This window comes from Oryctolagus cuniculus, chromosome 21 (assembly GCF_964237555.1).
Source record: "Oryctolagus cuniculus chromosome 21, mOryCun1.1, whole genome shotgun sequence".
Taxonomy (NCBI): Eukaryota; Metazoa; Chordata; class Mammalia; order Lagomorpha; family Leporidae; genus Oryctolagus; species Oryctolagus cuniculus.
The window spans coordinates 28,925,545-28,952,213 of record NC_091452.1 but is presented as its reverse complement, the minus strand read 5'-3'; the positions used below and the strand labels follow the sequence as shown (position 1 = coordinate 28,952,213).

Genomic DNA, 26,669 nt, shown 5'->3' with positions numbered 1-26,669 from the left:
ATTTTAAGAATAGACACTAATAATACTTAATCACCCCTCCCCACTGGCAGCGCGGGAGGGGCCTCTGTGCTACGGTGCCAGCCTCACCCTCCCTCCTCCCCTTCGATGGAGCCTGGCTCACCCCGAGTATTCCCTGCACCTCCAGAATTTCAGCAGGTCAGAGCTGCCAGAGGCTCAGGACCCCCCACCCCCGACCCCCCGCACCTTGCAAAACCATCTGCCTGGCTCGCATGGATGAGCTGGTGGCCATACTGAGATCTGAGAAGGGTTTCAGAATATTCCAGACCATTGTGCCTGCCTAGAGGGGCCCAAGAAGTTCTTCGGCTGAAGATACCTGGGCCGAGACACACTTGAGGTGAGCTGGCCCCAGGCCTCTGCAGGGGTACAGCTGTCCCCACGGGCCTGGGGGAGGGGCTTCCCTGCAGCCTGGGGCCAGCGCAGGAATGAAGTCCCTGTGATCCAAACCTCCTCGCTCGCTCTTGGTAGCAGGAACAGAACAAGGTCATGCACAAAGCAGACAGGAGCCGTGGGCTCCTCCACCAAGGTCCTGCCCATGGGAGGGACGGGCTGGGCTGGGGGTGACGAGTGGAGCCACAGCCCTGTGTCTCAACAGGGCATGGGAAAGGGCCCTGGTTTCCAGCCCCCAGGAAGCAGCAGGGCCCTCCAGTGGTCCGGGCCACACCCGGTCACTGTGGGTGACCACCGCTCTGAACAGACAGCCACTGTAGAAGCAGTGAGAGCACTGCGGACACTTCCCGTTGGGAGCCCCGCAGCAAGGGAGCAAGGCATGGGGCGAGCGCGGGAGGGCTGGGTGCCTGTGCACCCACCCTTTCTGTGAGCCGCGAGCCCAGAGGCTCCGTGATCTGCAGGCCCTCACGGCCACGCCTCTCCCCGTCCCCATGAGCTAAGCCACTCACTGCCCTGCTCATCCCCTGGCCCTCTGCCCAGCACCCTCGCCCAGCACTGCCACCTGCAGCTTTACGTGAGCCCCGCGGCGTCCAAGGATTGTCCAAAGCTGCTGCTCAGGCTGCAGGGGCAGGGCACGGGTTGGTGCCAGCCGTGAGGGCTGGGGCGTGTGGCCTGTGCCATGGCGGCCTCCAGACCAAGGCAGAGACGGGCAGGCAGCCTCTGGGCATCTTTCCCAAGGAGGCCAGCATGGTCACAAACATACAAGCCACTATCCCATAGCAGCCAAGGTCCCTCTGTGCCTGGGATCCAGCCAGGGGCTCTAGCAGGAGGGCCGGGGTGGGAGGGATGGGCGGGCCCACGGCACAGCCCCAAGGTGCCTGTCATTCCTCTTGGGGGGTATCACAAAGATGCAGGAACCCTGCTTCCAGAAAGGCCTCCCTAACCAACCATGTGTGCCCCACGCCCCTGCTCAGCACCCCACCCAGCCCCGACCCTTCCACCCTCCTCTCAGCTGGTTAAGGCACTTGAGTGGCTTATTAACACTACCTGGAAAAGTCTGTTCTGCTCCTCAACAAAACATTCAGTAATACTGCAAAAGAGAAAAAAAAGTTTCCCAGAAAAATAGTTAAAAAAAAAAAACAAAACCCAAAAAGTCAATACTTAAGCTTTCTAAGGAATAAAATAAAGGCTAAACTCTGCTTAAATTATGTGACGCAACAGGGTCACGTTGGCACTGAGAAAATAAGGATAAAACCTGAAATACTGCTTCTGAGTTAAGACTCTTCCCTGGAGAAAGCTGGCCAGCGGAGACCCCCGCAGGGCTTCTGCCGGTTCCTGGCTTCACCCCACCAGGGCCCGCGAGGCCCAGCCCACCACAATTTGCGGTGGAGCGAGCAGGTGGGGTGCTCCTTCTTCCCAAAGAGGCTGCTCTCCACCTCTTTGGGATGCCGGCACGGCCACTCAGGACCTGCCCAGCAGCAGCCACAGCCATGAGACACCCCCCCCCCCACGGCAAGACCTCAGGGCGTACTTGAAGCCGGCCAGGACTCCTGGCCCCGCCCCAGGGTCCTACAACCCTCCCACACCCCACTGCTCCACCTTCCTCTGTTCTGGGTGCCTGTGGCCTCTGGTGCTACCCAGGGAGCTGCTGGGCACTGAGGTGGCTGACCGACACCCCCCGCCCCCCCGGGCTGTCCCTCTGGTGAGATCTTCCTCGGAAGGAGGCTTCCTTCTAGATGCGCCTGCCACCCTCTGGGTCCCAGGGCCACCAGGACAGCACCACGAGTGGCTCGGGGGTGCCGGCGAGCAGTGTGTGGGCAGCCACCCCCGCTCACTGCAGCCTCTGGTCCCTAAGGCCTCTGGGGGGGAGGGGAGAGGGAGACTATCATGGGTGGGGGAGGGTGACGGGGCTGGGGTGGGGCGGGGGCGCGGACCGCCTAGCTTCTCTGCGGAGTGCCGGTCTCGGGTGAGTCCTGGCTTCCGGAGGCTGCCTGGGAGGCCCCCGCCCCCTGGGCCCCGCCCTCGAGCAACTCTTGGGGGTCCCTGAAGAAGATCACCATGACCGTGATGTTGTCGTGCGAGCCCCGATCCCGGGCTGCGGCCACCAGCTCCTCGGCCACGAGCAGCCCGCTGCCCTGCTGCCTGACCAGGTGGCTCTGGACCAGGCCGGCGACTTCCTGGTGGGGGATGACGTCGAAGAAGCCATCGCAGGCGAGCAGCAGGTAGTCCTCGGAGCCCGTCAGCTCCCGTGAGGCCGCGTCTGCCTCTCCCGACACATAGGGCTTCTGGAAGATGTCCCCTGGGTACGGGACAAGAAGAGCCGCCCGTCAGAGGGCTGTGCTAGCTACTGCTTCCTCCCCGCCTGCCCAGGCCTGGGCCCGCCCTTGCTGGTCACCACCCCCGAGCGCCCCCCCTCTTGCAGGGCTGCCCAGTGCTTCCTGTGGTGCTCAGAATCACAGGCCCCTCCCCGCCCACCGCCCACCAGGGTCGGGGGCAGCCCTGCCTGCCTCCCTGCCCCGTGTGTTCCTTAAAGTGGCTGTGGCTGCAGCAGCAGCAGCATGAAGTGGGGCTGTGAGGAAGGCAGCGCCTTTGTCGAGGACAGAGCAGCTAAGGAGGGTGGGGTGCAGAGGCCCCATCACAGGGGTTAGCCAGGGAGGGAGCGCCTTGGAAATCCCAGCTGTTCTGGTGACGGTGGTGAACACACAGCTCAAACCACAGCCATCGCTCGCACCAGATGCAAGCCCCAAATCCACCCCCTGCCCCACAGACTGCCCTAGATGGCGGGGTGGTCCCTGGATCCCCACCCCTCCATCCCCCATCCCCAGCGGCTCTGCACCGCCCCCTCACCGATGGCTCTGGAGACGGCCAGGGTCCCATTGACTCTCCAGCAGTCCATGTGAGACACGAAGCCGCCCAGTGCTTCGATGCGTGCCCTCTCGTCCTGCGGGGGAAGCCGGCTGAGGTCAGGAGCGCCCCAGGGCCAGGCTGTCCCCACTGCCCTGGTGTCTGAGACGCGCTGGGAGCATACAGGAGGTTCACAGACACAGGGCATCAGGTCTCTTCACACACGGCGAGAAGTTATCCATCACCCAAGTGCCCGTCAGCCAGAGGCGTGGCCGAGGAGAGGCTGGTTCGGGAATAGAGGACCCCATGCCGGGGGTCCCTAAGCAGTGACTCAGGGTCAGGAAGGTGTTCCCGAGGCAGCAGAAAGACGTGAGCCCCAACTCAGGCCGGGGCTCCTCCAGCGCCCTCGTCTCTGGGGAGGCTGCGCCTACCTTGAAAGCTGCTGGGGCGGAGAGGAATTGGGTGACGTGTGTGGGTGCACGGCGGGGCCCTCGAAGCCTGAGCTAGGCCCTGGGTGCAGCTCCCTGCCCTCTCGGTTCCTCCTCCTCCCCCCGCCCCAGCCCCAGCCCCAGGCACTGTCTCCGCTTGCTTGTGGGCGACAGTGGCCTGGCCTAACTTCCTCCATGCATTTCAAGTTCCTTAAAAAGCTCTTGGTGGGGGGGGGGGGGGGGGATGCTGTAGCACAGCGGGTCAAGCTGTCGCTTGCTGTGCCAGCATCCTGTATCGGAGCACGGGTTCGAATTCTGGCTGCTCCACTCAGATCCATCTCCCTACCGATGCATCCTGGGAGGCAGCAGAAGACGGCCCTGCCACCCATGTGAAGGACGCGGCTCAGGAAGGGCGAGGCAGAGGGTCAGTGCTCCTGAAGTGACGCTCAGACACACTGTGCCAGGGACAAACGACCCAGACATCTGCCCGGTGACAGCCTCCTCACTGCTCCGAGGCGCAGGATCTCGGGGGGTGGGGGGCTGGGCAGGACTGCTGGGGAACGGTTTGCTGGCTTGAGCCAGTCTGGCCCACCTAACAGACTCCATGTACCAGTTCCTCCCCAGCCAAGCCCAGTGCCGGGAAGGGGCTCTACGGAGCCACGAGACCCTGAGCAAGGGCAGGGATGGTGGTGCCAGAAGACTGGCGAGGCCTTGGTGTCTATGCATGCGAGCCGGGATGATGAAGGGACGGCCATGTGGCCACGAGGGAGGACAGAGCTGTCTGCGTGCTGGCAGAAAGGTGGGGTTTGGGGAGGGCAACACAGAGGAGACGGACACCCTGGGCCAACGTGGCCCAAAGTCAGGGACGCCATCCTCACATCTCGGTGAGGACCCTGGGGTGCAAACAAGTGGGTGACGGCAGAGCCCCGGCACTGGCTCTGCCTGACCAGGACCACAGCCTGGCTCCTCCCAACCCCGTGCAGCATCAGCTCCGGGCCCACTCCCCGCTCACCCGTGTGCGGGCTCAGGATCCCCCTGAGTGTCCCATCTGTCTCTGGGATGCCCGCCTGGGGCCTCCTGACATCATTCTTCTTTCCCCGGCGGTCCTCGGACCCCAGGACCACCAGGGCCAGGGAGGTCACGGGCTTGGGTGGAGGGCGCCCCCTACCTGTCGCTCGGGCTTGTGCGGCTCCATCAGCTTCACCACCTGCCCCTGCTCCACCAGGATGACCTGCGAGTCTCCAAGCCAGGCAACGTGCAGGGTCGTGCCTGTGACGAGCGCACACACACCCGTGGTGCCACTCTGCAGCCGCTGCGGGAGAGAGACCATGTGACATGAGGCAGGAGGGGTGAGCCCAGATGATGAGGTGTGGGTGCAAACTTGGGAAAACACAGACTCCCCCCAAGTAGATGAGCAGCTGGTGGGGGGAAGGGGCAAGGACCAGGAGGGTCCTGGAGCTCCGGGGGGTGCTGAGGGCTCTGTGCAGGGGTGTGTAAGGTCCCAACTCAACAAATAGCAAGCCCTAAGTAACCTGTTGTGTGTCAAACACCTGCTACACCTCTACCCCCAGGGGCAGCCCTGAACTCCAAGGCCTTGTTTAGCTTTGGGTGTGACACAGCCGCTGGGAGGGGAGGGGCTTCAGCTCCCACTGGCTCCCCCCCACCTGCTGCGGCAGATCGGATGCAGAGGCCCGGCTCTAGGCTCAGAGCAGCCCTGCCTGGGGTGTTCCCCACAGGGGCGGGTCTTTTAAGCCATCTGAGCCTCAATGTTCCAGCCTGGGAGGTGGTCATGAAGGAAGTGTCCACCTCGCAGGGCAGCCGGGAGTGAAATCCCGCGGGTGTGGGGCTGGGGGACGGCTGATAGGACCTTTCTGGCCACCTGCCGGGACCCCGCCAGGACGAGCAAGGGGAGGCAGTGCGAGACGTTGGTTACGGCTTTCCTCTGCTGTAGCTGACCACGCTTCCACAGTGCCAGGCCTTCCTGGTCTCCCAGGGCAGCTACTTGCTAGAGGTGGTAAATGCTTCCCTCTGTGGGTGGGCCTTTCCCTGGGCAAGCCAGCGAGCGGGGTGGCGCCCACGCCTCACTCACCAGGCTGAGACACCCTTGCAGCTCAGAGTCTGGAACTGGCTGGGACCTGCCTGGCCCTGCCCCCAGCAGCTGCTCTCTCACCTGCGCAGGGGGCAGCCAGCTACTGACTCTCACCTCGCGCTTGGCTTTCCTGAGAAACATGTCGTCAGTGTGCTGGAAGGCAGCTCTCAGCGCTCCAGCGGGGTCTGTGGGCAGCTCCGGCCGGCGGGCGGCATTGGCGTGCACGTGGACGGCGGCGTACCTCGCGGCATCCACGCCTCCGTGCCCGTCAAACACAGCGAAGTAGGCGCGGTCCACGGCGTCCTGGTGGAGAATGCGATGGGAACCATGCACCTGCTGGGGTTGTCGGGGACACCCCAGCCGGCTGCTGTCAGCTGGGAGGGGGAAGCTGGGATGGTGCTTGGGTCTGGTGTGTCACTGGGATGTCTGGTGTTGGAAACGTTAACCCCCTAAGGCACCTGCTAATGGTATTTGGAGGTGGGACCGTATTGGGGTCTAATCAGGGACAGACAGACTACAGAGGCAATAGCTTCGTTACAGAGCTTCAGCTGCAGCTAGCAGCCCTGGCACGCTGTCCCGCCCTCCTAGGTGGTCCTGGTGTAGGATCTCCTTGTCCTGGGACCCGGCAGGTGGAGCACTCACCGACAGGCCAAAGAGCTGGTTGAAGGCAGGCAGGCACACGTGCCGGTCCTCCATCTTGCGGCGAGTGTTCCGGATGGCGTGGATGGAGACCAGCCACTGCCGCTGTGGGACCCGGGCCGCCAACGGCACCTGCTTCTGCCACTGGCTGCAGACTTCCCAGAGCTGGTTGAAGAAGCTCCGCGCCAGGCCTCTGGCATCTAGCACTGTTGGGCAATGGGAGGAACTGTCAGGAGAAGCAGCCACCGGCCAGCTGAGGCTCAGCTGGCTCTGCCTGGCCCTCCTGCCTGCTGCCCCCATCATGAAGCCTGCACTGGCCTTACTGCCAGTCACCTGCTGGAGGCATTTTTTTTTTTTTAAGAGTTATGCATTTATCTGAGAGGCAGAGTTGGAGAGAGAGGGAGCGACAGAGAGAAAGGTCTCCCATTCGCTGGTTCACTCCTCAAATGGCTGCAATGCCCATTGCTGGGTTGGGCTGAAGCCAGGAGCCGAGCGCTGCTTCTGGGTCTTGCACGTGGGAGCAGGGGCCCAAGCACTTGAGCCATCCTCCACTGCCTTCCCAGGCACGTTAGCAGGGAGCTGGGTCAGAAGTGGGGCAGCTGGGACTCACACCGGTGCCCGCATGGGATGCTGGTGCTACAGGTGGCGGCTTAGCCTATTACGCCACGGTGCTGGACTGGGGCGTTCTTTTGATCTGGCAAGCCACACCTGACAGCCTGCTTTCAGCAAGCAGAAACATCTGACTTGGCAACCGGTACCACACAAGTCTCCCTTCCCACCACGGAGTGGCTCCACTCACAGGAACTCATCGGATACACAAAGATAACTGAAGCGCAAATGCTCATTCTCTAGGGACAGAGGAATAATTAAGCAATGGTTACCTTCCTGATGAAGAATTAAGCTGCTCTTAAAAAAATTGCTTTCACAGCCAAACATTGCAGCCACCACTGTACAAGCCAGCAACTGCACGAGTGGGCACTCGTCCCAGAAGAATGACGGATATGCTCACGCGGACACGTGGACGTGGCTGCTCTCAGTAGCCAGCATCCACAGAGGGACCAGGTGTCCAACAGCACGCGAATCCTGAAGACAACGGGGCCTGGGAACGCCAACCGGCGGCAGAACAGGAGGAACGACTACTGTTAATCTCCACAGACAGTCACGCCGAGTGGGAAGAGCCAGCTCCCACGGGGCTGGAGCTTGGTGCCGAGACTGCATGCTGCTCGGGAGGCCCACATCTCGCACAGGAGTGCCTAGGTTCAAGTCCCGGCTCCTCCATTTCTGACCCACCTTTCTGCTCATGTGAACCCTGGGAGGCAGCGGGTGACGCCTCAAATCACTGGGTCCCTGCCACACAGGTGGCAAAGCCCTAGGCTCCTGGCTTTGGCCTGGTCCAGCCCCCATTGCTGTGGGCATTTGGGGGGTGAACTAGTGGATGGGAGATCCAGCTCCTGCCTAGGGCTGGAGGCTGTGGAAGAAAAGAAGAAGAAAGTCTGAGGTCCGAGCGGGGTCCGGGACAGAGAGCCCAGGTCCAGAAGAACCCATGCACCCCGGCAGAGCAGGGAGCATCAAGTCAGCCGCCGCCACACCCAGGACAGGAATCCACGCGGGCATCTGGCAAGAACCGGGGGACTGGCAGGCCCAGGCTGACGGGCTGTGGGGTGACAGAACAGGTCTGGGAACCGGGTCCAGCTCTGGGCAGGCCGCTCCGCACGTTAGCCGGGGAGCACTCTGCTACCTTCCTTGATCAGCCAGTCCTCCCCCGACCCCCTCGCTTTTCTCCTCTTTGGCCCCAAGGGCACAGTGCGGCATCCCAGCCTGCTCTCCCCGGCCTGGGGATCTGCTGCTGTTTGCCGTCCCCATGTTTAGACTCGAACGAGGCTACAAGCCTCCTGGTGCTGCGCAGGCCACAGGGGCCGCGGCCCCAGCACCCGGGGAGGCACTGGCGTCTGGCCACAGAGGGGCTGTAGCCACATCTCCGCCCTCTTGGCGGTGACCCTCACACAGTGCCCGCCCTGATGCCCTTTTGCAGGAGTGGCTTGGAGACCGCAGACTTTCCAACCTACGTGTCTTTCTGCGTTCCGTTCCCATGACAGGGAGTACGGGATCCGGCCGGGCCGGGATTTCCTCCTGGCTGCGCGCTTCCTCCCTTCACAGACCTATGGGAGCCCCAGGTGCTGGGCTCCTCCGGCGCCAGCCTCAGCAGTTCTCCGTCCTACCAGCAGGCGTCGCCGCCTCCTGCCCGGATCGGCAGAGAAGCCCGGGGCGCGGCGGGAGCGGGGGCGGCGCTCGCTCCCTCCCTTTGTGCGGCAGCAGCAGCTGCCACCGGCCGGAAGCCGGCTGGCTTTGCAGAGAACAATGGCTGCCTGTCACTGTGGACAGCTGTCTCCCGGCCGCCAATGTGAGGCTGTGCTGGGGTGGAGGGCGGGCGGGGAGCCAGGGACCAGAGAGGGGGCAGGGAATGGCCTGGCACCCGCGGATACTGGAAGCTTCGCGTGTTTTTTCTCCTCCTTGGGCCCTCCCCTCGTCCCTTGCTTTCCCGTCGGTGCATGCACTATCCAGAGGAAGCGGGAAATTTGCTGAGACGCCCAGTGCCCGGGTGGGCTGCCCAGAGAGAAATTTCTAACAGGGAGGGCCCCGGCCCTGCTGGCCCCTCCCCTGCTGCCCCCCTCTCGCTGTCTGTCCTGCCTCACTAGGAATCACTTTGGTGAAATACAGTGAAGGGGGATTACGAGGAAAACAAAAGGCAAGCAGAACACACACACACACACACACACACACACACACACCCCTTTTTAATGATTTGTCTCCATCAAGGGCTCTGCGGGCCTCTGAGCTTCTGCTCCTGTGTCTGGGTCCCCGCCCGCACGGCTCCCGGGCCTGGCCCCACAGGCCGCTGTAGGAACAGCCGGGGCAGCTGAGCCCCACGAAGCTCACTGCCGACACTGGGCGTCTCCAGCTGCACCCTGGTATCCTCCACTGTCTGGAGCAGGACGCCGCCCCCCACCCCCACCCCCACCCCCACCCCCGAGGCGGCTGCACCGCTGCCAGTCGGCACCTGTGTGTCTGCCCACGCAGACACAACGGGACAAGCGTTCATTCCCTGGGCCACCTTTGCGACTTAAGAGGATGGGGAGCAAGAGCATGCCTCGTGCCTGGGCTCTCGGGCTGAGTGCAGGCTGTGTGCAGGGCTCACGGCTCACGGCTCGCCCCGGGTTATCTGGTGTCACCTTCTCAGCACCTCAATCCTGCTGTGGCCGAGTGCTCTGCTGACAGCCCCTGGTCCTCCTCCTAAGCAGCCTTGGCCGGGGTCACCAGGGCAGGGGGAGGGGACACTCACAGATCACAGGGGCCTTCTCCTCTTCTTCTTCTTCATCCTCCTCCTCCTTCCTGGGCAATTTCTGGAATTCAGACAGGTCTGTCTGAAGCAGCTGGGAAAGTGCCTCGTGGGCCAGAGACGCGGCAAGCAGTGGCGGAGCGTTCCTGGGGACGGGAAATGAGACAGCACTGCTGGGGGGTGGGTTGCAGAGCTGGGTGGTGCGCCCTTGGCCTCGGTGGCCTGGCAGCAAACTGGGTGGGGCGCTGGTCTCTGTGTCAAGCAAGATGAGAGGGAGCGAAGGGGATCCCAGCCCCAAATTCCCAGGCTGCGGCCCTCACTCCCAGGACCTCTGAATGCGATCTTGTTTGATAAGGGTCACTGCCGACAGAACTACACCTGCTGGAGATGAGTGTTCACAGGAAAGAGGAAACGCGGACTTGCTTCGCGTACACGCACACGGAGGCGGCTGTGCAGACAGGATGCCGAGACCCTGAGGATGAGGCTGGAGGCCAGGGATGGCCCACAGACCCCCAGAAGGGCCCAGCCCTTGGCCCTGGGTCTCAGGTATCTCCAGAACTACAAGACGCCTCTGCTGTTTAGCCAGCTCGAGGAGCTGTGTCACTGCTCCCTCCAGAGGCTCACCTAAGGGGCATGGGATCAAGGGCTGCATTTTGGGAAAGAAAGAAAAAACTGAGTTGAGGCTGGCGTGGGAGAGCCACATCCCACATCAGAGCACCTGGCTCGAATCCCGGATCCCCCACTCCTGATCCGGCGTCTTGCTAATGCACCTGAGAGGCGGTGGATGATGGTTCAAGCACATGGGGCGTTCTGGGCTCTTGGCTTCAGCCCAAACCTGGGGTTCAGCCTCCTGGCTTCAGTCAGGCCCAACCCTGACTGCTGTGGGCACTTGGGGATTAAACCAGCGATGCAGGTATCCTCTCTCTCCTTCTCTCTTTCTGCCACTCTGCCTTTCAAATCAATCTTTAAAAAAAAAAAAAGCTGTGCACAATCAGCAGAGGGAGTGGCCACGTACAGCCCATGGTGTCCTTGGGTAGGTGGGGCCGCTGGGCAAGCTGTGGGGTGTGTGTGTTGGGGGGCGACAAGAGCAGCAGGTGGGTAGAGTTTTACCGCCGTGGGGAGCCACTTTCTGAAGACACATTCATGGCTGCATTGAGCGCTCAGACCCCTTGGATGTGGGCATGGAGGATGAGCTGAAGGTAAATACTGATGGGGACGGGCGACCAAAGTCCGGAGGGGAGTGGCCATGCGGGCAAGCAGGTAGCATGGTGGCCAGGAGGGGACAGAGCAGGGCAGTCCTGGGGGAGGGGGACCAGGGATGGCACCTGGGGATCGAAGTGGAACTGACGGAACAGAGCAGGGCTGGGGGAAGGGATGAGTGAGGGCCCGGCTTCCCCGGCGACTCACAGATTCTCTTGAGGTCAGGGTCTGGGGGGGCTGTGGGAACAGGGTCCAGCAGGAGGCGGAGCTGTGGGGTGAGTGGGGCTGGGGAGCGGCTGGCGAAGGGTAGGACCGCAAAGGGTGGCCTCCCAGGAGGGAACAGGTATGCCACTTGATTTCAACAGCTCAAGTCCCAGAAGGCAGCTGCAGAGTGGAGAGGGTGCAGGGGTGGAGGAGGAGGTCGCTGGTGGCTGAAGGCAGAGAGCCTCTGTGGGTGGGTGGTGCAGAAGAGAGGTGGGGCCCAGGAGGGCGTTAGGATACCGCTTACAATCCTGCCTTGCCCCGCCCCTCCACGCGGGCCCCACACCTGGGGAACCTTCCCCACCCCCCCAGCTGCCCCTACCAGGGGCAGCGCTCCTTGGCTGTCCTGGGCAGAAGGGGCAGCTCCTCCTGATGGCTCAAAGGCCTCTGGGACATACCCTGCTCCGTGCAAGGATGCACAGGCTCAGCTCTCTGTGCCTGGCCCCTGACGGTGGGGACGGCACAGCTCTCTGACGGCCAGGTCTCGCCCTCCTCGGGGGCTGCGCGTCACAGGCACCCACGCTGGTCTCAGTGGTCTGGGGGTAGGAATTCCTGATGTTTTTAGCAGGAGTGGGTGACTCAGAGGAGAAGCCTCTGGAACCGCCTTTGAGAACAGGCAGCTACAACTTCAGAAATGAGTTCCTCTGCCCTTTGAGGGTTTCCTGCCAACCTCCGGGTCTTCCCTGTCCATGGGGCGGGGAAGGAAGGAGCCTGAACTCCTCAGTCCTGGTGAGGTCATGCTTCGGCTTCCTGTCCGCCCACGGCTGCTGCTGGGGGCAGGGAGGCAGCTTCTGGCCATGGCGACTCAGACAATGCCTGGCTGTGAGCCACCAGCATCCCCTTCCTGGACACTGCCGCTCCTGGTGGGAGGGTCCCACCCCGGGACTCAGCCCTGGGACACGGCACCATGCAAGTTCACCCTGACCCTGGGCCCTGCAGGGTGGGGCTCCAAAATGCAGCCAGAGGATGTCCCGCGGAGAAGCCAGCACCCCGCCTCACCTGCGGGGCAGGGGTCTACAGGGGTTCAGTCTAGCAGCAGGGATGAAAACCACACACACAACGGCAGGGTGTGCCAAGCCCGACGTGGAGCCCACAGAGGGGACAAAACCACACACAGGGCCTCCACATGGTGGCGGAGCCAATCAAGCCACTGCCTGCAGCACCGGCATCCCACGTGAGCTCCTGCTGCAGACCCGGCTGCTCCACTTCCGATCCAGCTCCCTGCTTATGCGCCTGGGCAAACAGAGGAAGATGGCCCAAGTGCTTGGGCCCCTGCACCCGCGAGGGAGACCTGGATGGAGTTCCTGGCTCCTGGCTTTGGCCTGGCCCAGCCCTGGCTGTTGTGGCCATTTAGGGAGTGAACCAGCAGAAGATATCTCTCTCTGTCTCTTCCTCTCTAACTCTACCTTTCAAATAAATAAAATAAATACTTAAATAAAAACTTTAAAAAAGCCCATTCAGATGGCCAGAAACTATGAGATCTTCGGGGGTAGGGGGTGGGGGGGGTCCCTTGGGGTCCCCTCCCCAATCATCAGCAATCACCACCAGCAACCTCAGACAGAACCAAAAGCCACGCACCACCTGCAGATCCCTGGGGCCCATGTCCTCTCACGGCTTCCGTTTCTGCTTTCACTGCTGTGAACCCAAGACAAGCCCCGTGGGTCCCGGCTGTGGCTCCGGGGTTGGGGGGTGCCCTCTCCTCGGCCTGCTGGGAACCAAGGCCCACATCAGCTTGAAGACAGCCCCTCGGACTATGCCTGGTCCCCCGTACGAGCCGGGCTCCCCTCCCTGCTGCCCGGGGTCGGGGGCAGAGGCAGCCACGAAGCCACTTGTCCCCTGCTTTCCCCCAGCGCCCGCTCTATAATCGGCTGTCCCCAACGCCCGGGGCTTATTTCCCATTCACGCCACCTCTTTCCGTAAGAATCTCCTGAGTGAGCCCACGCCAGCCCTGACATAAGCCTCACCTACTTTGGAACACAGCCACGGGGGCTTCCCCACGAAGGTGCCTCTGGGTGGGCGTGGCCCAGAGCACGCAGAGCGCTGTGGGCGTGGCCTCAGCGTCCCTGCGGGGTGTGGCTCCAGCGCCCTGCAGGTTCAGGCTGCGGTTCTAGCAGGACATCACTAATGTGCAGCGCCAGGGTCCGGGTACCATGACAGGAAGCACAAGGCCGGGGGCGGGGGTTGAGATGGCAGCCGCAAGGCCTGCGTCTCCGTGGGGGTGGTTGCGACATACCCCGGGGTTACGGGAGCTATGCACGCCCAGACTATGCGGACACACCGTGGGGAGGGACTGGGTCTGGGACGTTGTTGCCACACGTCCCACCACCGTGAGCCAGAGACGAGACCTTGTCTTTACAGAACGTGTGCATCAGTGGAGGCGCAGGAAGACCCCCAGGCCCAGGCGTGGCCCTTCTGAGAGGGGGGCCTCTGAGGTCAGCCTGGGAGACCCGCTACTGTGGGGTCGGTGCTGTGAAGCAGTGGGTTAAGGCAGGGCCTGTAGCGCAGGCATCCTACACGGGTACTGGTTCGAGTCCCAGCTGCTCAGCTTCTGATCCAGCTCCCTGCTAATGCGCCTGGGGAAGCAGTGGAGGATGGCCCTAGTGCTTGGGCCCCTGCACCCACGTGGGAGACCTGCCCTGGCTGTTGCGGCCATCTGGAGGGTGAACCAGCGGATGGAAGATTCTCTCTCTCTCTGTAACTCTGCCTTTCAAATAAATAAATCTGTAACAAGCCTCCCCCCACCCCCCGGGGTGTTCATGTCCTCGGCAGTGGTGGGCAGGGGAAGCCATGTACCCGGACACACAAGGAGGCTGCCGCGCCTCGGCAAAGGTGAGAGGGCAGGGCGGGTGTGCGAGCCAAGGAGAGCTAAGTGCACACCAGATCCTAGGGTGAGCCCGGCACAGCACCTCCCTCCCTGCCACGGCCCTCAAGAGACCCGGGCCCAGTTCAGACTGGCAGCTTCAGAGAGCAATGCGACAGTCCCCCCAGCCAATCCGAGGTCTCACTTTGCAAGGTTCCAAAAACCTGCAGTCAACTGGTCCAGAAACTTCCATCGGGAAAATGACGGAAACAAACCGCATGCGTGCGTGGCCCCGTGGCTTCCAGCTCTGCTGCACCCCAGGACGTGCAGAACCAACCCCCGACCCAGCCACGCATCCGCCACGTATATGCTAACTGCCGTGAGCCACTTAGTGTCACATGGGTTATCGGGTCACAAGTCCTTGTGCTTGAGTGACCTGCAGTTTATCCCTGGGGGGCTGTTTCAGCGTCCGGTTCCCAATTCCATTGTTCTCGTCTGTCTTTCACTGTGTTTCACTTAATACATCAAGCCTCACCATAGGCACGTCCGCAGAGGAACCACACAGTCTACGCACGGAATTTCTACACGGCTGAGTACCAGTCACGGCTGCAGACTTGCACTGGGGGTCCCTGCACACGGCCCTCATGGATCAGGGGGAGAATGACTGTCCCTCTGACGCAGTCATGGGGATCTGGATGGGCCGGACGTGTGCCAGGAGCGGCAGCCACGGTCAGGGCTGGGGTGTGGGAGACACAGCCCCCCCAACCCCCCGCCTCAGCCCCTCTGAGTCTCACAGGCCTACCTGCTGAGCAGGAAGCTGAGTGCCAGCTCGGCCAGCTCGCCTTCCACCTCCTCCTGGCTGATTGCTGTCCCGGGCGCCTTCCACGGCAGAGGGCTCTCAGGGCTCAGCGGGGCTGGGAAGTCGCAGAGGAGGGCGTCCAGGAAGCTGGGGCTCTCCTCGGTGCTGCAGGCCATCTGGCCGCTCTTCTGTGGGGCTCCCGAGGCCATGGCCAGAGCATCCCGGGGCAGGGCCGGGCTTGCAGCCGGGCCTGGGGCAGGAGGGTCCCCGGTCGGTTGTCACTCTGGGGGGCGGGGAGGAGAGACATCAGAGGCAGTGAGGTCACACGGCGACAGGTGCCTGGGATGCAGGATGCAGGTGGCCCTGTTTCGCCCCTCTCCCCTGCAGAGCCTCGTGTGCCAAGTACACTACGGGGGCTGGTGTCCTGGCCCAGGTCCAGTTCGCAGGGCAGGAAGCACAGGTGGTGAGGACGTCTCAAAGGAGAGGTAACAGAGGAGGTATGTTCCCGGCACAGCGTGAGCAGTGTGGCCAGAGGAGAGAGGGACACTGCGGCCAGGCCACTGAGGCAGGAGAAGGGCTCAACCGGCAACCAGGTTACATGCCGTCGGACCCGTGGGCCCGGAGGTGGTGACCAGTGGGAGGAGGGACGGCTGCTGGCGCGATAGTGGCGGTTCCGGGAAAGGCCACTACACAGGACCAGAGTGGGAACAGGAGGGGTTCTTCAGGGGCTGCCAGGCCAGGAGGTAACCGGGGGCAGGCAGGCGGTGCCCTGGGCAGTGGTCAAGCCTAAGTGCTCTCCAGGAGGGGGAGGGCACCTGTGAGCTTAGAATGGCTTCGGCCCCCTAACTCCTGCCTGGAGGAGAGGGGCAGCGGTCGGCAGCAGCTCCCGAGCCCGTATCCTCAGGAACGCCCAGGGCTGACTCACTGCTGGGCCCCCTGTGTAGCCCTCAACCCCCCCAGGGACAGGGATGGTCCCGAGGCTTGGCCGTGCAAGTGTCTGGGGATGCTGAGAGGCACCAGGTGGGAGGTCTCAGGACGGAGCAGGGAGCCCAGAGCCAGGGCTCGGCCCGCCCTACCCTGCTGCCCTCACACACGGTGCCCGAGGGCCTTGCCAGCTCCAAGCCGGCCAGCCGTCACTCACACGCTTTCACACACCGGAACCCCTCCGGGGGTCCCTAATTCAGCCACCTCCTTACTCAGTGATGGCTGCGTGGACCCCTGCCTCACGCCCACAGCACTGTCACCCTCAGGCATTGGCCTCGGGGTTCCCCCAGTGCTGCAGCCAGCCCCACCTTCCTACCACACACACCAGGGCGCATTACCCCCTGCCCTCTCCTGCTCCCTTCTGGCTTGCAGGTGCTCCTTCGGGCCAGCGGCATTGCCACCTGCTCCCACTGAGCCCACCTAAAGCTGGGATACCCCTGTGGGCTTCCCCTCACCTCCAGGCTCAGGAGCTACACATCCCATGTGTTCACTGCCCCTTGACAAAGTGACCACCAGACACGAGATGCTGAGATGCGCCCCAAGCACCAAGTGGGAGAAGCGGCAGCAGCCCGTTTCCCCTCTGGATTACCACGGCATGGAAGAGGCAACACGTCACGTCCGAAGCTTCTAGAAGCTTCCAGAAGCCTTGGTCTTAGGAGGGCCAGGCTGGGCCTCCAGATGCTGCTAGAAGGGTAGGCGTGTGAAGTTGAAGGGCGAAGGGCTGAGCGCTGCCCAGGAAACACTGCTGAGGGCGGGGCTGACCCAGGGAGCATCATTCCCTGAGGACTGGCCTTCTGGATGAAACCCCAGAGAGTGGGGAGGGCAGAGGGTCCCACCGGCAAGTCAGATGTCTCACTACCTGGGGGCACCGAGGGTACGGGGTGTTAACTGAAAAAAAAAACACCACCCCAAAAATCAAAGCCTCTCCCTTCTTTCAGGGACAGGAATCCAACACTGATTTCAGTAGACACATATGAATAATACAGAAATAGGGGCCCCTGGAGGATAGTGGGTAGAGTGGCATCCCATATGGGTGCTGGTTCAAGTCCTGGCTGCTCCAGCTCAGATCCAGCTCCCTGCTAATGTGCCTGGGAAGAGCAGAGGAGGACGGCCCAAGCGCTTGGGTCCCTGCACCCATCTGGGCCACTGGGAGGAAGCTCCAGGCTCCTGACTTTGGATCGGCCCAGTTCTGGCTGCTGTGGCCATTTGGGGAGTGACCCAGCAGATGGAAGAGTTCTCTCTCTCTCTCTGACTTTCAAATAAATAAATCTTTTGAAATAAAGGGGCACATGCGATGGACAGACTCAAGTTCGCTGTGTGCTTCCCACTCACGAGTGAGTGCAGCAGAGGGGGGTCAGCCGGAAGGAGGTGGAGCTCTGACTTGTGACCCCCAAGGCAAGACCTTGTGAACGGGAGAGGTGAGAACCAGCTGGGAGCGCTGGCTTGGGGCGGAAGCAGGGCCAACAGAGGCGACAGCTGCAGCCCATGGAGGTTAAGCCACTGAGAAGACAAGAGGATGCTGAGGACTCTCCCAGCAGGCTAGGGAGCCCTCGAGCGGGTCAGCGGCCAAGCCCCCAGTGCGTACCGCTGAGCTGCCCCCGCCTCCTGGTGCTTAAGGGAGAGGCGGGCGAATACCGCAGAGCTGTCCCCAGGAACTACGGGCGCAGGTTTGAGAAATACACGAACGCTGCACCCCTGGGTGCCCCCTGCGTCTGGGCCCCCTGCGCACTGAAATCCAGGCCGTGCAGTGTGCTCACGGAGACGTCTGACAGGGCCCAATGAAAGCAGAGCAGCGCGCCCTGCCCCACCCCAATATGCAGAGGAGTACCCCACACACACAGCCCATCTTCATCTCGGATCCCCCTTGCTGACGCCACCTGCAGCCAGACGTTTGGGAAAGTAGGCGCCTCCCTCCCAGCCGCTAGCTGCCCGTCTTGGGGTGCGTTTCAGGTGCCTAGAGCTCTCCCCACCAAGCCTGCATGATCCCCTCCAAGGCCACCTGCACCTGCCGAGCAGGGGCTGGGGAGTGAGGCGCTGCGGATGAAGACACTCCTGCATTGCCTGGCTGCTTCTCAGGGCTGTGCCAATGGCTTTTTAAAAAATTTTATTTATTTGAGGGCCGGCGCCGCGGCTCACTAGGCTAATCCTCCGCCTAGCGGCGCCAGCACACCGGGTTCTAGTCCCGGTCGGGGCGCCGGATTCTGTCCCAGTTGCCCCTCTTCCAGGCCAGCTCTCTGCTGTGGCCAGGGAGTGCAGTGGAGGATGGCCCAGGTGCTTGGGCCCTGCACCCCATGGGAGACCAGGAGAAGCACCTGGCTCCTGGCTCCTGCCATCGGATCAGTGCGGTACGCTGGCCGCAGCGCGCTGGCCGCGGCGGCCATTGGAGGGTGAACCAATGGCAAAGGAAGACCTTTCTCTCTGTCTCTCTCTCTCACTGTCCACTCTGCCTGTCAAAAAAAAAATTTTATTTATTTGAAAGGAAGAGTTACAGAGAGAGGGAGAGAGAAAGAGATCTTTTCATCTACTGGTTCAACCCCCAAATGGCTGCAACAGCAAGGGCTGGGCCAAGCTGAAGCCAGGAGCTTCTTCCAGGTCTCCCATGCGGGTGCAGGGACCCAGGCACTTGGGCCACCCTCCTCTGCTTTCCCAGGCGCATTAGCAGGGAGCTGGATGGGAAGTGGAGCAGCCAGGACTTGAATCCGCACCCAAATGGGATGCTGGCGCTGCAAGCGGTGGCTTTACCTGCCATGCCAGAGCTTTTTCTAGAAAGACAGGATGCTCGCTGGGTGCTCACCCAGGTTCATTCCTGCATCCCGGGCTCAGAGAGGGAGGGAGGAACCGGACCACAGCCTCCTTCCCCTTGGGAGCCAGCTGGGATAAAGGCTGACGGTCATTTGGACAAAGACAGGAAGAAGCTCGGAACCCCATGGTGAGGGACCCAGAGGCAGGGCTGGGAGTGCCTGGGGAGGAGGGGCGGGGACTCAGAGCAGGGAGACAGTCTCAGGAAGGGACTTGCAGCGGCACACCGGGGAGGGAGCCTGTGCAAGCCAGTAAGGGCACCGCAGGGACCCTGGGCTCCCAAGCCCAGTGCTGCCCGCTGCCTGCCCGCACATCACATCAGCTGGCGGCTACAGCAAACACGTGCCAGGGGCGGGGCCACTGCTCTACCCTCAGGCTCACAGCCATGCTGTGACTGCCACACTCCCCTGCTTGCCCTGCGCCCCGCCCTGAGAGCCTGCTGAACTCCTTTTTTTTTTTTTTTTTTTAATTATTATTTCTTATTTGAGAGGGAAAGCTGCCCTCTGCTTCGTTCCCCTGCCAAAGGCTTGGGAGCCCGGGGAACTCAACCCAGGTCTCCCACGTGGGTGGCAGGGATCCAGCTGCTGGCTGTCTCCCAGGGTCTGCAGCAGCAGGAAGCTTCGGACCCAGGCACTGAGAGGCGGGCGGCGGGTTCAGCGGCCGTCTCTGCACCTCTGGCATCCCACCCCAGTCCTCCAGGGCGCCGCCACTACGAAAATGCGTTCTAAACTTCCATTCTTCCTTCGTAGGTGTGCAAGACCTTTTTCCAAGGCGGTCTAGTTTAGAACCTCGGGAGACGGCAGTCCTCCGGCAAGGAAGCTGCAGCATTGCCAACGTCACCCAGCGCCTCTGAACCGCTTCTCTCCACCGAGGAGAATCAGACTTCTCTACTCACGAGTCCCTGGAGCAGCGCGGTGAATATCCTTCCAGCATCCTTCCCGACCCACTTTTTTTTTTTTTTAATTGTGGTTACAAACTAATCACTTTAATTGACTGCTTCAGCCATTTTTTTTTTTTTTAAGCATCCAATTCGGTGGCATTCAGCATTTGCACCACAGCTTTGTAACCAGAACTTTTGCTTTCCTAAGCCGGACTCCCTGGGTTGATTATTAAGGTCTCAGCCGCAGGCCACCACCAGGGAGCCCACCCTGACTGGCCTTTTTGTGCACGGCAGGTGGTCGGCGTGATGGAAGAGTGAGTGCCAGCTGGCTGCAGATGGGGGGGCTCTCATAAGGGGACTCTACAAATGCACTTGACTGGTGGTTGAACAGCTTTCAAGCCGGGGTTTGCTGCTTCTTTCTCTCACAGTTAGCCACGCGGAGAATTACACAGTCCCGCCACGTCCCAGAGGGGGAGCACCCCACCCATGCAGGAGGCTCACGCAGCTGGGAAATGGCAAAGTGGGCTCCCGTGGGGGTCTCCCTGGGGCCTTTGGGCCACTTGGACCTCGGTTACAGAAAGCAAGAGGGCGAAATTGGACAATGGGACGGATACGGGCGGCAAGGCCGGAAACAGAGCTGGAGATGGCCTGAGTGCCGGCCAGCCTCACCACCCCCACCCCCCGCCCCCGCCCCCCGTGGGTGAGAGCCACAGCTGGGCTCACTCAATTTGCAGGGAGGCTGCAGGCGAGGCCACCAGAGCCACCACCACCAGCACCGCCAAGCACCGTCCGCTGGCCCTCTGCTATAAACCCCACCGGCGGTCCGGTCGGGTGGCCGTGTCCCCCCTGCAGCACCGAGGGTTCAGGGACCTGCCCGAGGCCATAGGGCCTCCAGGCTTCGAGTTGTCTGTGCTCCGGTGCCCAAGGCTCTATCTAAAGCAGGTGCAAAGCAAGCAGCCGCTTTAACTAAGACGCTCGCTTTAAACCCAGCCGGAGGGCAACCTGGTGTGTGTGTGAGGGGTGGGGGGTGGACTCGCTCCAAAGACACGAGACCCCTCCCCCGCGGCTCCTGCCAGGGAAGGTGCACGGGCTTAGAGGGGGTAGGGTTCAGGGCCTGGGCACACGTTCCTGCGGGCGGGCCGGATCCTGGGAGGTGGGGGCACTGCTCTCCCCAGCTCCCCGTTCTGCCTCACGACCCTCAGTTCCCACCTGGCTATGGCCTCGGCCACGCACACACCCCGCCCCTCGCCGCCGCCGCCTGCCCAAGAGACCCCCTCGATCTACTTCCAGCTCTCCAGCCCCCCGATTCCCAGCCCCGGGTTCCCCAGCTGCTGTCCCCGTTCTTCCGCGCCCCCCAAGACCCCCGCCCCCAGCTCGTCTCGGCCTCCTCGCGCGGCCCCTCCGGTCCCCTCAGTCCCACCTCAGCCTAGCACACCATGGCTCCCCACGAGACCCTCCGCTCCAACCCGGCAGCCCCACAGTGCCGCCTCCCCACAGCCTCCATCCCTGCTCCGCCTCACCTCCGGGGTCCCCGCGGGCCTCACCTGCTGCCCCGCAGTTCGGCGCCCCGCGCCCCGCGCCCCGCTCCCGGCCGGCCCCGCCCACTTCCCGTCCTCAGCCGCCACGGGAGCCGCGCAGGCGCAGTCGGACCCCCGGGCGGGCGGGCGGGGCCGGGCCTCTGCTGCCCCCTGGCGGCTTTGCGGGCGGTGACAGAGGCGCTCCGTCTTGAGTTCCCAGCCCCATGCCCTGGAGCTCTGGCGGGGCGGCTGGACCAATCCTTGCAACAGCTGGTGAGTGGCAGAGAGCAGAGATCTGAACCCGAGCTGCCCGCGGCCACCCGTCGGTTGAGTTGGAGCCCAGCTTTGTGTGAAACTCGGGAAGTCAGAGGTCCGCAGGGTGAGTTTTTGTGTGGGGTGCAGGCTGTCCCCTTGCCTTTCCCAGCTTGGAAAGGCTGCATTGCTTGTTCTAGGTCCCTTCCTCCGACTTCAAGGCCAGCAATTCTCAACGCTGCCGTCCCTGGTTTGCTCCTCTAAGCCCCTAGGCTGCTGGCCATACCCTTGAATGACTCTGGCCCACCCAGGTCACTGGGGGTGACTTTTCAATTTTATTTATTTATTTTACTTGAAAGTCAGTTACACAGAGAAGGAGAGGAAGAGAGTGAGTGAGCAAGCAAGAGGTCTTCCATCCGCTGGTCCATTCCCCAAATGGCCGCAACGGCCAGAGCTGAGCCAATCCGAAGCTAGGAGCCAGGTGCTTCCTCTGGGTCTCCCACGTGGGTGCAGGGGCCCAAGCACTTGGGCCATCTTCTGCCTTTCTCAGGCCGCAGCAGAGAGCTGGATTGAAAGTGGAGCAGCCAAGACTTAAACTGGCGCCCACAGGGGACGCCGGCACAGCAGGTGGCAGCTTTACCTGCTACACCACAGCGCCGGCCAGCCCCGACCTCTCAATTTTAAAAGTCAGCTGATTTCAACCATCACTCCCCCTTGTCCTGTCACCTGCATCCAGTAAAGGCACTGGGACAAGGACATCCTTTGGAACCATTTTTTCTGTTAACATGGAAGTTTCTTTTTAAACTAGCAGGCATGAACTTAAGATTTATTTATTTGAAAGTCAGAGTTACACACACAGAGAGAGAGAAAGGTCTTCCATCCACTGGCACACTTCCCAAATGGCTGCAATGGCCGGAGCTGTGCTGATCCAAAGCCAGGAGCCAGGAGCTTCATCCAGGTCTACCACATGGGTGGGAGCAATTGGTCCATCTTCCACTGCTTTCCCAGGCTATTGGCAGGAAGCTGGATCAGAAGTGGAGTGACTGAGACTTGAACCAGCACCCATATGGGATGCCAATATTGCAGGCGGTGGCTTAACCCACTGTGTCATAATACTGGTCCCTAAACTATTCAGAGCCAATGTTTCTTTTTTTTTTTTTTTTTTTTTTTTTTTTTTTTTTTTTTTTTTTGACAGGCAGAGTGGACAGTGTGAGAGAGAGAGACAGGGAGAAAAAGCAATTTACAGATTCAATGCAATACCAATCAAAATACAGAAGACATTCTTCTCAGATCTGGAAAAAATGATGCTGAAATTCATATGGAGGCGCAAGAGACCTTGAATAGCTAACGCAATCTTGTACAACAAAAACAAAGCCAGAGGCATCACAATACCAGATTTCAGGACATACTACAGGGCAGTTGTAATCAAAACAGCATGGTACTGGTACAGAAACAGACAGATAGACCAATGGAACAGAATACAAACACCAGAAATCAACCCAAACATCTACAGCCAACTTATATTTGATCAAGGATCCAAAACCAATCCCTGGAGTAAGGACAGTCTATTCAATAAATGGTGCTGGGAAAACTGGATTTCCACGTGCAGAAGCATGAAGCAAGACCCCTACCTTACACCTTACACAAAAATTCACTCAACATGGATTAAAGACTTAAATCTACGACCTGACACCGTCAAATTATTACAGAGCATTGGAGAAACCTTGCAAGATATAGGTACCGGCAAAGACTTCATAGAAAAGACCCTGGAGGCGAAGGCAGTCAAAGCCAAAATTAACTATTGGGATTGCACCAAATTGAGAAGTTTCTGTACTGCAAAAGAAACAGTCAGGAGAGTGAAGAGGCAACCGACAGAATGGGAAAAAATATTTGCAAACTATGCAACAGATAAAGGGTTGATAACCAGAATCTACAAAGAAATCAAGAAACTCCACAACATCAAAACAAACAACCCACTTAAGAGATGGGCCAAGGACCTCAATAGACATTTTTCAAAAGAGGAAATCCAAATGGCCAACAGGCACATGAAAAAATGTTCAAGATCACTAGCAATCAGGGAAATGCAAATCAAAACCACAATGAGGTTTCACCTCATCCCGGTTAAAATGGCTCACATTCAGAAATCTACCAACAACAGATGCTGGTGAGGATGTGGGGAAAAAGGGATTCTAACCCACTGTTGGTGGGAATGCAAACTGGTCAAGCCACTATGGAAGTCAGTCTGGAGATTCCTCAGAAACCTGAATATAACCCTACCATACAACCCAGCCATCCCACTCCTTGGAATTTACCCAAAGGAAATTAAATTGGCAAAAAAGCGGTCTGTACATTAATGTTTATTGCCGCTCAATTCACAATAGCTAAGACCTGGAACCAACCCAAATGCCAATCAGCAGTAGACTGGATAAAGAAATTATGGGACATGTACTCTATAGAATACTATACAGCAGTCAAAAAGAATGAAACCTGGTCATTTGCAACAAGATGGAGGAATCTGGAACACATCATGCTGAGTGAATTAAGCCAGTACCAAAGGGACAAGTCTCATATGTTCTCCCTGATCGGCGACAACTAACTGAGCACCAAAGGGGAAACCTGTTGAAGTGAAATGGACACTATGAGAAACAGTGACTTGATCAGCTCTTGTCCTGACTGTTGATGTACAATGTAATACTTTATCCATTTTAGTATTTTCTCTTTGTTTTGTTCTAGTACTATTGGTTGAACTCTGTAATTAACACACAGCTATTCTTAGGTATTTAAATTTTTTTTTTTTTTTTTTTTTTTTTAGAACAACTCAGCAAAATAAAATTCCGGTTTATTGTTGGACAACATTGTTTCACACATACATCAAACAGGCCAAAAAAAATAAACAGCAACTTCATAGACAAAAAAAGGAAAAAAAGAAACCTTTTATCTTTGGCCTTTTTAACCATCTCATACAAACCAACTACTTATAGTACAGCTAAGTACATACACAAAAAAAGTTACTGGAATGCTCGGAATAAGATTGTTTTTTTGTTGTCGTTTTTGCTTTTTTTACAAGGTTTTTTTTCTCCTTTGAGATTAGCATGAACATGGTCACACCACAAGTAAAGTCAGAAGTAGGACAGAGGACGCTCGAAGGCTGGTCTGGTCATCCGAGATCATTAAAAATGGCTGACCCCTAACAATATGTACAAAAATATAAAATGTAAATAAAAAATACAAACAAATTTTCCTTTTTAAAGTACTTTTAAGAAAGAAAGCAGGGCCTGGAGTTTGGTGCTGTCCCTCCCCTGTTGCGAATTCACTGGGTTTGTGGGCGTGAGCGCTGCGTCCACAGGGGCGCGGGCGGCCTCTACTCGGAGGTGACCACGTTGGGGGAGACGGGAGTGAGGGTGGAAGGTCACGGCGGCCTCGGGTTCACGGGTGCCTTCTGCCTTGCGGTCTAGTCATCCTCGTCGGTCTTCTGCTTCTTGGTGTCCACGTCGTCCTCCTCGTCATCCTCAGCTGCCCGCTTGCCTGTAGCCGCCTCGGCCTCCTCGTCTTCGTCTCCGTCCTCTTCCTCACCATCGCCCTCTTCCTCCTCCTCTTCCTCCTCGCCACCTTCCTCCTCTTCCTCGTCTACCTCGTTGTCCGCCTCCTGCTCCCCGTTCTCCTCATTGGCGTTGCCGTTGGCGGGGGCGTCTCTCCCATTCTCCGCCTCCTCCACCACTTCCTTCTTCTCCTTCAAGTCCTTGGTGGTGATCTCGGAGCTGGTGTCCACGGCCGCGTCGGACATGGTGGGGCACGCCGGGGATCCGAGGCAGCGGACTCGAGAGAAAGCGGGCGTTCGGGGGCTCTGGCGACAAAGCTGCCGGAGTCCGCGGCGGCGGCGGCGGAGGCGGCTGCGGCGAGCGGGGAGCCGGGCCCGGGAACAATGCAAAGATGGCTTTTCAGAGCAGCCAGTCAGGTATTTAAATTTTAACTGAAAAGTGATCCCTGTTAAATGTAAGAGTGGGAATGAGAGGGAGGAGATGTACAATTTGGGACGTGCTCAATCGGACTTGCCCCAAATGGTGGAGTTAGAATCATGCCAGGGGATTCCAATATAATCCCATCAAGGTGGCATGTACCAGTGCCATCTCACTAGTCCAAGTGATCAATTTCAGTTCACAATTGATCACACTGATAGGTCTAAGAGTAAAAGGGATCACACAAACAAGACTAGTGTCTGCTAATACTAACTGATAGAATCAAAAAGGGAGAGAACGATCCATCATGGGAAGTGGGATACACAGCAGACTCGTAGAATGGCAGATGTCCTAAATAGCACTCTGGCCTCAGAATCAGCCCTAAAGGCATTCGGATATGGCTGAAGAGCCCATGAGAGTATTTTAGGCATGGAAAGCCAAGACACTCTGGGGGAAAAAAAAAAAAGACCTAAATGAAAGATCTCTGTGAGTGAGATCCCAGGGGAAAGAATGGGGCCATCAAAGAAGGAGGTACCTTTCTCTAAAGGGAGGAGAGAACTTCCACTTTGACTATGACCCTGTCGGAATAAGATCGAAGTCAGCGAATTCAACAGGCTTCCATAGCCTTGGCAACTCATGACTAGAGCCTAGGGAGATTACTGATGCGATAAACAAGAGTGTCAAATTGTTAAGTCAACAACAGGAGTCACTGTGTACTTATTTCTCATCTTTCCTTAATGTGTTGTCCAATGTGAAGTAATGCTATAACTAGTACCGAAACAGTATTTTACACTTTGTGTTTCTGTGTGTGCAACTGATGAAATCTTTACTTAATATATACTAAATCAATCTTCTGTATATAAAGATAATTGAAAATGAATCTTGATGTGAATGGAATGGGAGAGGGAGTGGGAGATGGGAGGGGTGCGAATGGGAGCGAAATTATGGGGGGGGGGAAGCCATTGTATTCCATAAACTCTACTTTAGAAATTTATATTTACTAAATAAAAAAAAAGTAAAAAAAAAAAAAAAAAAGAGGGAGAAAGGTCTTCCTTTACCATTGGTTCACCCTCCAATGGCCGCTGCGGCCGGTGCACCATGCTAATCCAAAGCCAGGAGCCAGGTGCTTCTCCTGGTCTCCCATGTTGGTGCAAGGCCCAAGCACTTGGGCCATCCTCCACTGCACTCCTGGGCCACAGCAGAGCTGGCCTGGAAGAGGGGCAACCAGGACTAGAACCCGGGGTGCTGGTGCCGCAGGCAGAGAATTAGCCTATTGAGCCGTGGCGCCGGCCAGAGCCAATGTTTCAATACATAATATGTATGTATTTGTTTTTATACCAATGCAGTTGTATCATTAGAGAAAAAAACCACACTTCCAAAAGATGGAAAATGGGGCTGGTGCTGTGGGGTGGGGGCCCCCACTCTCCCTTTTTAGATCCTGCTCAGTGCAGTGGCCATGAGCAAGGCTGGAAGCAA

The 26,669-nt window shown here is 59.2% G+C and overlaps 2 protein-coding genes across 5 annotated transcripts; both read right to left on the bottom strand.

Moving 5' to 3' along the window:
- Window positions 1–1,398: 1,398 nt before the first annotated feature.
- PPM1F (protein phosphatase, Mg2+/Mn2+ dependent 1F) lies at window positions 1,399–21,132 on the bottom strand. Of its 4 annotated transcripts, XM_070065909.1 has the most exons (9): window positions 21,013–21,132; window positions 14,809–15,088; window positions 9,749–9,891; window positions 6,412–6,614; window positions 5,884–6,105; window positions 4,849–4,992; window positions 3,256–3,349; window positions 2,466–2,707; window positions 1,399–1,498 (listed from the first exon to the last, which is right to left on the bottom strand). In XM_070065909.1, exons 2-9 carry the CDS (start codon window positions 15,012–15,014, stop codon window positions 1,490–1,492), a joined length of 1,263 nt encoding a protein of 420 aa, XP_069922010.1. In that variant the 5' UTR covers window positions 15,015–15,088; window positions 21,013–21,132; the 3' UTR covers window positions 1,399–1,489. The 4 variants fall into 4 exon arrangements, with proteins under 4 accessions (XP_069922010.1, XP_051682698.1, XP_069922008.1 ...); XM_051826738.2 differs by lacking the exon at window positions 1,399–1,498 and having other exon boundaries at window positions 1,922–2,707; window positions 5,884–6,072; XM_070065907.1 differs by lacking the exon at window positions 1,399–1,498 and having other exon boundaries at window positions 2,199–2,707.
- Window positions 21,133–24,138: 3,006 nt separating this feature from the next.
- On the bottom strand, window positions 24,139–25,196 carry LOC138847397 (prothymosin alpha). The gene has a single exon (XM_070065910.1). It carries the CDS (start codon window positions 25,019–25,021, stop codon window positions 24,689–24,691), a length of 333 nt encoding a protein of 110 aa, XP_069922011.1. The 5' UTR covers window positions 25,022–25,196; the 3' UTR covers window positions 24,139–24,688.
- Window positions 25,197–26,669: the final 1,473 nt, after the last annotated feature.